Below are 13,022 nucleotides of genomic sequence, written 5' to 3'. Positions count from 1 at the left end.
AGTAAAATTTTAGTAATACTTACTAATGTTTTACAACACTTATTACGAACTTAGTTATATTTATATCATCGTTATAAACAATATTTTCAGATTTTATTATAAGAATAAACGATAAATGAAGGTTATTCACAATAATATACAATTATAACGATTAAACATATATTATCTTTTTTTTTAAGAAACGTAATTAAAAGTTTCACTTTTGAAACAGGGAAGATTAACGTTTTCACAATTGCTGATTTCATACACGTTATTTAAGGATTTATACATTTGTAAAATATTATTTTTAAACGAAATACAGCACAATATTTTTATAAACGCTATTAGTGCTTATCGTTTACACCCTGCACCCTTTTTTCCCGACGCCCTTTTGTAACATACGCATACATTGGCCCCCAAAGCATTCTATACATAACAATTGATACAGCAATTGATATTGACCCAAGTAGAGGGAATGTTCTGGATACCATAGAGCCTTCGTGGTCCTCGGTTCGTCCCATCGTTCCTGCGCCTTCCCCGGTTGAAGATATTCGACCTGCTAGGTCTTTGGTGCTCCTCGGGCAGCCTTGGAACTACTCACGTCCCCGAGTGGTTCTGTAGATAAGCGGCTCCGTACCTGGACCCGAGCATGCGCAGTAGGGTTCCACTTGTCTTTGGAACTTCTCTAGGATGCGAGTAGTTGTGATGGCTGCCCGAGAGGAGTACCAAGAGCGATTTGGCCTAGCAAGTTGAATAACTTCAACCGGAGACGACACAAGAACGGCGGGACGGACCGAGGACCAGGAAGGCTCTATTAGGTAGTTATCAAACCTGGAGTTATGCTTCGTACACACTTGCGATAACTATCGTTTGCAAAGAACGATAGTTACCAGACGAACGATATTGGAAAGATTGGAATGCAACGATGGGATGCAGCGATCATCATACACATTTTAACGATAGTTCTCGCAGAAAAGAACGATCAGAAGGAAATGTTGCGTACATATTTATATAAAATAAAAACAAAAAACACTGACATGGAGTTACAATAGATACAAGATTGTTAACTTGAAAACAAAGTTTAATTGAAATGAGCAATGTAACAATCTTTACAGCCGCGCTACAAAGGAAGTACTGAAGCTGGGCAGAATTCAACGCAGGCGCATTGGCCCTTGTAACGATCATTCTCGGCCGATGTCTGTACACACTATAGTTTTGTAACGATTGTCGGTAGATATGATCCGTCAGGTTGGATATTTCCATCTTCCCGATGTCGTTCTTTTGTCGTTCGTGTTAATGATCGTTGGGTAAAGTTCTTTCCCCGATTGTCGGCGGAACCATCGTTAATGAGCTGTTTCAAACGACCATAGTCGCCAGTGTGTACGCAGCATTAGTTTCCCAACTTCAGGTTCCAGGCACTCTGATTTCCTTCCACATTATAAAGAACATATTGATATTAACTGGTTCTTCCCAAACTGGCCTAAACCTACATACATATTTCCATTTACCAATGCCCTTAATGATTGTCGATGGATTGTTAGGGCGGCAGTTTGTGTGCTGTTCTATAGAGAGGGGAGGAGGTATGATGTGCGGCACATGATTGAGTGGCCACCTGCGGCACAAAGTTAATGGGCTCATTCACAATGGCGCATTACTAAATAGTATCATGGGGCAACTGCACACGAGGCAGAATCGCAGGCGACATGTCGCGGAACGTCTCAGCCAGCGGTGATCTATTCTACGCTTTAATAAATTGACTGTAAACTCTGTAAAACACTCTAGAAGATCTCAGCGATGTGTTAAAGGACCATTCCAGTGAAAAAAGTAAGCAGTTAAAATCTAACAGAACTGACAGGTTTTGGACAAGTCCATCTCCTCATGGGAAATTCTCAGGGTTTTCTTTGTTGTTTTTAAAAGCATATCCTGAATGTCAGTTGCTAAGTGTAACTGACAAAATAGTGTGCAAGTGTGTAGGGAGACTGGCTGGTATCTTACTATTTTGGCAATTATACTGCCGTTCAGGAAATGCTTTTGAAAAGAAAGAAAACCCTGAGAATACCCCATAAGGAGATGGACTAGTCCAAAACCTGTCAGTTCTGTTAGATTTTAACTGCTTACTTTTTTCGTAGAATAGATCATCGCTGGCTGAGACGATCGTTCCGCGACATGTCGCCTGCCATTCTGCTGTGTGTGCAGTTGCCCTATGATACTATTTAGTAATGCGCCATTGCGAATAATAATACTGAACAGTAAGGACAAAGGACAGGGATTACCTTCCTAAACAGGGACAGTAGTGAGCAATAAAGAACTAAAGAACAGAAGGGAAGAAGAAACTTGTTTTTGTTTCCAGAGATAACAATAATAATGCTCTGCTTTCCAGGGGACCTAAAGGAACAATAGATCTGGCTTTGCTTCCAGTGGATGGACAGTGGATCCCATTCACTAGAGTTTCAGGAATATCCCAAGTTTCTGTTTCACTTGAGTCAGGTTTCCTGTGTCTGTCATTAGCAACTTGGAGTAAGCTTCCAGCCAGCCAAAAGGGGTAGCAGTGGTTGGACTAGAGTGGCGAGGTATTGCAATGGGAAGGGAGTGGCAGTGTGCACAGGTGATGCATAGTGATAAGGTGAATGTGACAGAGATGGAGAGGGGGGAGGTGTTGGAAGTTGATGTCATGTCCATTACCTGTTGCTGTATACTCCCAGATCTGGCTCAGGGCTGATGTATAAATACCTAACCCTAGACTAGAGTCCTCATTCAGCATTCACACAGCATCTCTGCTTCTCCAGATATCCTCTGCAGGACAAGTAAGTGTTGTCGCCTCTTATGGGAGTTGTAGGAATGATTGCTCTGTCTGAGGATGCCTCCTGTATCTCCTGCTAAGGGAAAGATTCTCTAAAGTGCAAGACCAGCCTGTGTGCTCACCTCAAACATCAGTTTGAAGATCTTTTTTTTTTCCTCCTATTTTATATATGGGATTTGGCTTTTGGATTTTTGCAGTGATTTGTTTTTTATTGGTCTAGCTTTTATTGTTTTATCTTTTGGTTCCATTTTTGCTCCTTTTGAATATGATCCTAAATCCTTTCGTTGATCTCCAGTATCCAATCGTTTACAGGTTCATATTCGATTCAAGGCAAAAACTAGCCATGTTTGGTTATTGCTTTTTGAAACTAGCCCAGATGTTTCCATTGTATCCGATTATTTCCCATTGCTGCCTTTTTTTTTTAAGGTGAAAAGCCTGGTACACACTTTCAATTATGATTGACCAACCTCATACTACATGGAGGTGGTAAAATTGGTCAGTGATTGGCCAATCATAATTGAAAGTATGTAACATGCTTTACTTGGGGAAATCCATACAAAGCATTTATTTTTTCTATTTGATAATGTGGTGATTGGATGGGAGTAAAAATTGGTCTATGTGATTGTATTGTGTATGTGTTATAACACTAAGTAGGTAAAATGGTTTATTCATGAAGTGATGTATGATGGGATTGAATGCCGCCCATGTGATGATGCCTTTTCAAGGTTGCCACACAGCGATCGATTTGCAGCAATCCATTTAAGATGAATTCACAATGTGATTGGCTGTGACGGAAAATATCGACCAATCAGCTGCAGATCTATGAATTTGTATTTCTCAGTGCTGATTGGCACATTTTGATTGATCTCCAATTGGAAATCTGTTGATCAGTATGATATTCAAGCCCAATGTAATTCATCTAAACCGTTGTTTTTATTCATCGAGGGATTAAGTCGCCCAGGGATTGAGAGATGTTTGGCCGACTTGAACTCTTCTAACTGAAAACTGATTGGTTGCTAGGGCTGGTGCCCTTTTGCATATGATCTGATGTATTGTATGCTATTACTAAAGCTGGCCATACACAAATCAATTATTTTCTAATAGATTATACATTTGAATTGATAAAAAAAACATAAAATTGATAAAACGTAGTGGAGTCTTAACCGATTTGTTCATTAAGCATTTATTGGGATGCTTGTTCTTTAGTCAACAGGTCCTAGAGTAAGTGGTGGACAGTCATTGCTTCCTAACATATACAGTCCTACCTCCTTTGATCAATAATCTGCCAAAAATCAATCAAAAGTAATGCTGGGAACACACGATGCAATGTCCTGTGCAATCTATGGGTAATCACAATGACAGGATGTTGCATCGTGTGTTTATGTCCAAACTGCTCCCGATTGATAAAGGGATCGATTTTTCTGATCATTACTTCGCTTTGTTGATCAGAAACAGATTTGCAAATTTGCTGTAGAAACTTGTCGCTGGTAAACAACATGTGTGACCTGCCCATAAGTCTTATATCAGCAATCTTGAATTTTAGATCAGTTTCATTAAACAGTGACTCAAACAACCTATTTCGTTTTTGGAGTCTGCAAAACCAGTTGGTGGCGATCGGCGGCCATGTTTGTTTTAGTACAGTGATTTTTTTTTTCCCCTTATCTCCACTAGCCCTCTGGATTTATTTTTTAGCATAAAGGTTTTTACACGGAAAAACAATTAAAGTGTCTGTCCTCTCCCATATTATCAGGTTACCTGGAGCGTACTGTTTGCTGTCCTTTTCACTGTTTACTTATAAATGCGAGTTTATAAGTAAACATCGCTGTAGTGATTTTGCACCAGATGCCTCCCTCCACGTCATTCAGTAAAAGATTTTTTTTTTTAACCTACAACTGTTGTACCCCAACTTGCTGGTCTCTCTTCGTCTCACTACTCAGCCATTTATTATAAAATTATCTGGATTCCATTGTACAGAGCCAGTATACAGTGCAGTAACCCATAGCAACCATTTTTTTTCCTGGAAAGGTCATATTGGATTGGTTGCTAGGGGGTACTACGACAAGCTCTGTCATTTACTAGAGAAATTGGGAATGTTCTGCAAATATTTTAGTGTAATCTTGAGGAATACAACTAGGTGTGTATTCTCACCCTTGTAGTACCACACCTAACCAGCTTTCATGATTGCCCTGGGTGACAGTTTACCCACGATCAGCATACAGATGTGCTGTTTAGCACTCTATCAAGCAAGCCATTCATCCTAAATGTTGGGATTTGAGAGTTAAGGGGTTGGGAACAAGCACCACGTGTCCCAATAAAGAGGAACTTAACCAAGGATTGGACATTCCAATCAGTAGCTGATACTCCCTTTCCCATGAGAAATCTTTACTCTTTCTCAAATAGATCATCAGGGGGTCTGTATGGCTGATATTGTGGTGAGACCCCTCCCACAGTGTGATGTCATGACCATGGTCCTGACAGTTTCCTGTCTGTGAACCTCATTGCATTGTGGGAAATAACAGCTGTTTCCAACTGCCAATCAAGCAGTATCTCCCTGTACACCTGCTAGAGATTATCACTCCAAACAATCATGAGCGATGATGAAAACCCAGTACATGTGCATAACACAGTAGCAGGTAACCATAGTGACCAGAGAGGTTTTGTACCATACATTTGAGGGCTAAACATTTTAAACCTATTTGCCATTAGGAAACTACAGAGCACAAAGCACCGCATTGTGAGCTCCAGAGGAATTCTGCCAGAAGGGAGCACAGCAGGCAGGTGTTTTTAGCTCCAAATTAGGGAAGGGCAGAAAAAGGTTTCATCTGCCGCCATGTTGCAACAATACGTCAAATGTTACCGGCAGAAGTGTATTGTAAAACACAGCTGCAATTATGCAGCTCATCCCACAGCAGCCTGAACAGGCAGGTGATAGAGAAATAGGTATATCAGGTTCCTGGCAAATCTCCAGCAATATCAGTTGTGTCACCGACTGGGATAAAACGCGATCCTGAGGGTGGCACTGCAGGATCATAATGCTGTACAAACGCATTGCTAGGCAACAGCCAATCAATGTGTTCTGTGCCTATAAGGAAGGCGGGATATCCATCAGCACCAGGAACGGTGAAGCAGCTTATGCGGGGAGGGGTAAGGAGGGAAATAAGGGTTGCAAATCGTTGCAAATAGGAACCTGAAGTGAGAGGGATATGGAGGCAGCCATATTTGGTTCCTTTTAGGTAATGCCGGCTGCCTGGCAGTCCTGCTGATATCTTTGGCTGCAGTAGTGCCTGAATCACACCAGAAACAAACATGCATCTAATGTTGTCATATTTTTGTCAGATATGCATGGTTGTTCAGGGTCTACTCCTCCCCTTTTCTGTCTGAACCGCCCCTCTGCAGACCCCCAATGGAATGGGGCTGGGTGGCCAGATCAACCTTCAGTGTCTTGTTTAGGATAGATGATTGGCAGCAGCTCAACCACACTTGTCTTACTAGAAGACATTCCATGTAACTTATGTGATGGATGGGGTGGGAAGGGGGAGTGGTCAGTTTAATAATAATAAAAAAGTGGCTTGGGGCTTTAATAAAAGTCCTTATTGTAAGTGATGATTTTACATCATTAAGCACATTAACCTTCTTGTAACCTTTATTACAGTCTGATAAAGAGGTTTGCTAACACTTGTCACCATTGCCATACAATTCGTAATCATTAAAAGCCAGGCTTGTGGGACTGCCTATATTCTCCTATTATCTCATCATCATCTCAAGACCTGGAGAAGTTTAGTAAGACAGAGCCAGTGCCTCCAACACAGATGCAGGGCATCCCTCAATAGCTAAAGGCAACATGAAACATGATTCAGAAAACACACAGTTAACCCACCCATCTAGTTATAATGGAGAAGGTTAGAAAAGAAGAATGCCACAATAACAGGAAACCAAATACAGCAGATGGGGTGGTGTGAAAGCTATATAGATCTGAGAGGCCTTCCTTTTATCTCAGGAGACTTCTTGTAATCATAGGCCTCCTACTTGGAAACATTGAGTGTTTTGTGACCTTTCTCGGGAGACCGTAAGCTTTTGTTTTTGCCAACTCGTCAAGATGCCCTGAGCTTGGGACTTGACTTCTATATGTTAGTAGTAATCAGTACCCCGGTAAGGATGAGGGGCCAAAGAGGACACACGGAAACCACTTAAAATAGACCTGTAACTGATGGAAGGGCTCAGTTTCCGGGACTGACTAGAGGGAAATCATTCGCTTGGTGCGTCACATGAATCCAGTCTCTTTGGCAGAGAAATCGGCAAGAAAACAAGCTCTTAACAGGGCAAAGTCCATTAAAGTGATCCCAAGGTAAGAGGGGTATGGAGGCTGCCATATTTATTTCCTTTTAAGCAATACCAGTTGCCTGGCTGTCCTGCTAATGCTTTCAGCCATAGACCCTGAACAAGCATGCAGCATATCAGGTGTTTCTGACAATATTGTCAGATCTGACAAGATTAGCTGCATGCTTGTTCCTGGTGTAATTCAGACACTACTGCAGCCAAATAGATCAGTAGGGCTGCCAAGCAACTGGTATTGTTTAAAAGGAAATAAATATGGCAGCCTCCCTATCACCCTTACCTCGGGTTCACTTTAAATATCCAGCAGTGGCTTGCCAGGATGTACTCCAGTCTCGCTATAGGTTTGTCCTAAAGTCATGTGTTTTGAACAGTTGTTGGGGGCAAAACTGTACTTTTTTTTGCACAACTGTCAGAGATGGATTAGGATGTAAAGGGCCCTAGGCAAAGTAGTAGATTTGAGGCCCGCTTGTGGTCCTTTTGGTAAGCTGAAGGGGAGGAAGGTCAAAGAAGGTGACAGGTGGGCCCCTTGACACCCATTAGGCCCCAGGCACCTGCCTAGGTTGCCTGGTGCATGATCCTTCTCTGATTACTGTATTGCAGGTTTTAAAATGAACTAAACTAACTAATGTGAATGACTATTTAGACATCATCATTTTTTGTCCCCCTTTCTTTGTATGTTCAGACCAGGTCATACATTTAGTGACCCATTTGTGCTTTTCTTCCAGATCACCGCGTTCACCATGTCTTACCCAGTCACCTCTCAGCCCCAGGCCATGCAGAACTACGCATGCACCAGCCAGTGGCACTCTGAAATCACGGACTGCTGTGAAGACATGGGCATCTGTAAGTATTAATGTAGCAGGTTGTGGCTACTTAACGTAAGGACCCAATATCCACAGTGACTTTTGCTCAACCAAACTCTATTACAGCCAAGGGGCGTAGCAATAGGCATAGTAGCTGCAATGGGGCCCAGGTGGTACTTGATGTGTTCACCACTAACTTTCTTGTGTTCCTCCACCCTATGATTATGTCTAAGTGTCCATGGACTATATGCAGCGTTGAGTGCATGGGAATGTAAATTGCCCAATTTACTCATATCCATAGGATAGAGGCAGATGGCATTGCTTAAGAGTGCCTACAACTGAGGGCCCCTTGAAAGTTTTGCTATGAGGCTCCGTAATGTAATCTCTAGCTACGCCACTGATTACAGCCTTCATGGTAGATGTAGGCTGGAGTTAACTATTCCTCATGTGTCAGCACGTTAACCATGATCTCAAGCAGAGATCACATATCTGCTGGTGGCTTCCTGCCTTCTGGTCGTGATGGTCCCCAATTATTCAGAATTAGTTTGGGTGGGGGAACTTGCATGGACCCAATGCTTTTACATGGAGGTGCTAACCTAGGAGGAAGCATATTAATTGTTTCTGTTGTGTAATCTTCTGATACCCACTAGGCAATTTCTGTATTTTTGTATATTCCGGAGTTCAGCTATCATTAAAAGTTAACTAAAGACCATTGTCTCTTTCAGGTCTGTGCGGAGCCTTCCTCCCTTGCGTCCTGGCTTGCAGAGTAGCCCAGGAGTTCGGGGAGTGCTGCTGTGTGCCATTCGTCGGAGGTGGCATGCTTGCCTTGAGAACCGCCATGAGGGAAAGATTCCACATCCCAGTAAGCATTGCTCCAAAATAACTTTTATGTTGCCCTTTTCTCCTGGCAACCTCAAAGCGCATGAGCTGCAGCCACTAAGGCAGTAGCTGTGTTTTGCCCAATGACTCCTTACTGAAAAGGTGCTGGCTTACTGATCGGGAAGAGCAGAGATTTGAACCCAAGTCACAGAGCCGGGACAAGGTCCTCCAGCACCCAAGGCTGTGACACCAAAGTGCGCCCCTCCATCAATCCTGTCACACACTGATTGCTATTAGACTAAGAGGCACCCCAGGACCCCTAACACCCTTTAGTCTCTAGTTATCTGGCTTGCAGTCACTGCCATGTATTCCCTTTTTCTTATTTCTCTCTGCTTCAAACACAATAGGGGAATGATAGCTGAGCGTATTGTGCGCCCCCTCCTACACTGCGCCCTGAGGCTGGAGCCTTCTCGCCTCTGCCTCAGCCTGGCCCTGCCAAGTCACTTGCATCAGAGGCAGAGCCCATAACCATTACACTATCCAGCCAAAGCCAAAACCAAAGCCAAAGATTGCCATAATCTAGGGTTTAGTTTAGCATAGCATAGGGAGAAGGTAGAAGCTTCTACTGTTTGTGTCCCATTATGTACATAGCAATAGCTTTGTTTGCTGCAGAATGTGTGTACGTTGGGAGGGAGGGGGGGGGGAGGGCACAATTTAAACATAGCTGTATTGAGAAACAATGGGCTGTATTCTCACACAATTTATGTAACAGGGGTTGCGTAGCTTGTAGAACGCCTGGTTGAACTTTACGCACACAACTGTAAGATGATCGTTTTCTAAGTCTCTGTCTTTGCATTACAGGGCAGCATCTGCAATGACTGTCTTTCCCTGACCATCTGCGGACCCTGCACCCTCTGTCAGATGGCACGAGAGCTGAAGGCCAGGAACTGCTAAAGGCCAAGAACCATCACCGTGACGACACCATGGCAGCCTTCAGTGGATTACGGAAAAGACGAAGACTCTGAAATTCTTCCATAGTTTGATGTAGGGGGAGAGGTCACACGCTCTATGACCACTGACCCACCTGATCTTCAGCAACGCCACAGGATATGGTAGCCTGATATTTTATGGACACTATAATAGGCGTACGGGTTAAATTAAAAGGGTATGCACTGAAGGCTTGGTTAAAATGGATGGATTTAATATACTGGACTAAAGATATATATATATATTTACAAAATTTAAGAGTGAGGCAACATTTAACGTAAATATTTTTTGTAAAGTGCTGTGGAAAGTGTCTACACTATATATGTTATTATAATAAAAAAAATCTAATATCGTTGGCTTTAAATCCAGTAAGATTTTTAATTGCTTGCGCTTGTACCCCATCAACCCCCTGGACACCCCAGGCACAATGGCGGCTCTACACGAAATATGCACTTCATGCCTAATTTTGAAACCACGGTCTGTGGTGATCATGTGACTGCTGTTGGCCATTCCTCTTAATTACAGCTTGCCAGGCAAGGCCTGTTCTCTGGCGCCTGGCAGTTTGGGCGACACCCTTCTGGTAGCAGGGCTGGGTTTCTGCAAAGATGCCATGGTCTGTGGTGGTTGGGTGGTGGGTACTGCAAAAGCATATGTAAGAGGGGAGCTGCGATACATAGATGGGGGTTGCACATGGAAAGGGGAGGTTAAAGTTCAACCCTATTTGTAAGGAGTTAGAAAGACAGGCAGTCCAGGCCATGTTCCCTCCCACGGGGCACTGTAGTAAGATTAAAAAAAAAAAGTACCGTCAGCAACCTAATATGCACCCAGGCCCAGTGCTTCGATTGAAGCAAAGGTGGCAATTGCCCTATGCCCTAAGAAGGACACCTAATGATATTATGTGATGGGGGATTAGATCCGGCCTGGCTGTTGGCTCAGGTGCCTGGGGCGTGGTTTGTTTGGAAGGGGGCGGGGTGTCAGGGAGGGCCCCAAGTTACTTTTGGCCCAGGGCCCCACTGTAGCTAGAATTGGCCCTGTACACAGCACCCGCTACCAGTGACTGGGTAGGAATAGACGTAGCGGTCCCTTGACCAATCCGTGCCTTGCTTGTTCAGGGGGTCAACACCAACCAAATCAAAATATCCTTTCCCTGCACTGACTTCATTCAAAATGTAGACATTTAGGTAACTGCTAATGAAAACTATACGCATCATTACTTTTCATAATTTATTAACAGAATGTGCAAGAAAAATTATTACTGTCTGTAAACCATGGCATCCAATCAGATTGTTCCTTTAACTAAAAAAAAAAGTTTAATCAGATTGGTTGCTGTAGGCAACTACTCCAAGTCCATTTTGCAGTAATATTCAAAAATATGTCAAAAATATGTAAACCATGTGACATATCTGTGTGTTTGTATTCATCTAGATCACAGTGTATCCATAGGGAAATAAGTCAGTTTTCAATCTGTCATTTTTTACTTTTTTTTTTGTAGAAATTGTTTCACTAACCAAGTGGCTTTTTAAGTTTAAATGTGAGGCAGTAGATCCACAATATTTATGTGCGTATCGTCCCACACCCCATCTGTAATGAGAAAATCATTTGAATTAGTTGTGAAATGTCTTTAAATCTCTTTAAATGTCTTTTACAACAGAAAACATTCAGTCAGATTTGACATCTTTCCCTCTGAATATGAATGTGTGTTAGATAGAACTATGCCAGGAACAATACACACATGTCCTCAAACTGCATGTGAATATTTTTTTAAAGACAAATAAAAAAAATTATCATATTATATATATGTGTGTGTGTGTGGTTATTGCATAGCTTAAAGGATACCCGAGGTGACATGTGACATGATGAGATAGACATGTGTATGTACAGTGCCTAGCACACAAATAACTATGCTGTGTTCCTTTTTTTTCTTTCTCTGCCTGAAAGAGTTAAACATTAGGTATGTAAGTGGCAGTTCCTGTCAGGACTGGGTAAGACTATGGTGTGACCCTCACTGATAAGATATTACAACTATAATGCTGGGAATACACAGTTCGTTTCTGCCGTGGGTTTCTGCTCTCGATTGTTTTTGCCAATCGATTCCGAAGTCGATTCTTTTATCTTCCGCTCGTTTTTCTTATCTTTTTTTTTTTCACTTCTATCAGAAATCGAGCGGCAAAAGAATCATAAGGGAGATCGGACATGTCGGAAATTATCTATCAAACCATCTAATCAGCTAAAAAACCAACCGTGTATTCCCAGCATAAAACACTTTCCTAGCAGAAAATGGCTTCTGTGAGCAGGAAAAAGATAAAAAGGGTCAATAGTTTATAGATTTTAGCTCTGGCATACTTCAATGAATGTGTCATTGAGTAAAAACAATAAAACTGTAAAAACTTAAAAAGTAGATTTAAATATAAAATAAAACTGTGGAATATCTTAACCTTTTGCCGACCGCATCACACCGATGGGCGTGGCCGCGGCGGCAGCCCCAGGACCGCCTAACGCCAAGTCCTTGGGCTCTGTTTTGAATGAGATTGCGCACACGCTGCACTCTGCCCCCTCTTTAGTCTCCGAGCGGCTATTGCCGCTCGGGAGACTGTTGGACGGCGTAATCGCCGTCTAATTACCCGTACAGTGCTGCGATCAGTAGCAGCGCTGTACTGGGGACAGCCGTGTGACATGGCTGTCCCCTCCTGAACCACGCAGGTGATCGGCTGTCATAGGCTGAAGCCTATGACAGCTGATCACAGGGATTGGCCGGTGGGGGGAGGGAGGGAGGGGGGCATACAACAGGGGGGAAAAAAATTATTTAAAAAAAAAAAACACAAATAAACAAACAAACACTGGGGGGGGGGGGGGGGGGGGGGGAATCAGACCCCACCAACAGAGAGCTCTGTTGGTGGGGAGAAAAGGGGGGAGGAATCACTTGTGTGCTGTGTTTTGCGGTCCTGCAGCTTGGCCTTAAAGCTGCAGTGGCCAATTTAATGAAAATGTGCCTGGTCTTTAGGGGGGTTTAACACAGCAGTCCTCAAGAGGTTGAAAAGTAATTCTATAGGAGAAGGAGGATAGATACAATTGTTTATTTCATTAGTTTATTTTCACCTCAGGTGTCCTTTAACCAGTTCAAGACAATTATTCACATTCCTACTCAAAAATATTTTTCTTCTTCACAATTTATAAAATTGATGATTAAAAAGTTCAACACTTTCCAGTCAAAAAGTCACCTACCAAAACGTCACAGCAAGAAATAAAGGTCCCATGTACCAGTGCCGGGACAGGGCTCCAACGTGTGCACCCCCCACCCC

General features: G+C 42.8%; 1 protein-coding gene across 1 annotated transcript; it reads left to right on the top strand.

Moving 5' to 3' along the window:
- Positions 1-2,675: 2,675 nt before the first annotated feature.
- Positions 2,676-11,517, top strand: CNFN (cornifelin). The gene is made up of 4 exons (XM_068241511.1): positions 2,676-2,783; positions 7,840-7,957; positions 8,643-8,779; positions 9,598-11,517. The coding sequence occupies exons 2-4, from the start codon at positions 7,855-7,857 to the stop codon at positions 9,688-9,690; spliced, it is 333 nt and encodes a 110-aa protein (XP_068097612.1). The 5' UTR covers positions 2,676-2,783; positions 7,840-7,854; the 3' UTR covers positions 9,691-11,517.
- The last annotated feature ends 1,505 nt before the right edge of the window (positions 11,518-13,022 follow it).

Source organism: Hyperolius riggenbachi, chromosome 6, assembly GCF_040937935.1.
Source record: "Hyperolius riggenbachi isolate aHypRig1 chromosome 6, aHypRig1.pri, whole genome shotgun sequence".
Taxonomy (NCBI): Eukaryota; Metazoa; Chordata; class Amphibia; order Anura; family Hyperoliidae; genus Hyperolius; species Hyperolius riggenbachi.
Note: the sequence above shows the minus strand (reverse complement) of the source record. Positions and strands in the feature narration are given on the sequence as shown.

Bases quoted from the DNA above. Each gene is read 5' to 3' on its own strand.
- CNFN (XM_068241511.1), top strand. From the start codon at position 7,855: ATGTCTTACCCAGTCACCTCTCAGCCCCAGGCCATGCAGAACTACGCA. The intron at 7,958-8,642 runs GTAAGTATTAAT...TGTCTCTTTCAG, and splicing joins CTGTGAAGACATGGGCATCT to GTCTGTGCGGAGCCTTCCTC. The intron at 8,780-9,597 runs GTAAGCATTGCT...TTTGCATTACAG, and splicing joins GGGAAAGATTCCACATCCCA to GGCAGCATCTGCAATGACTG.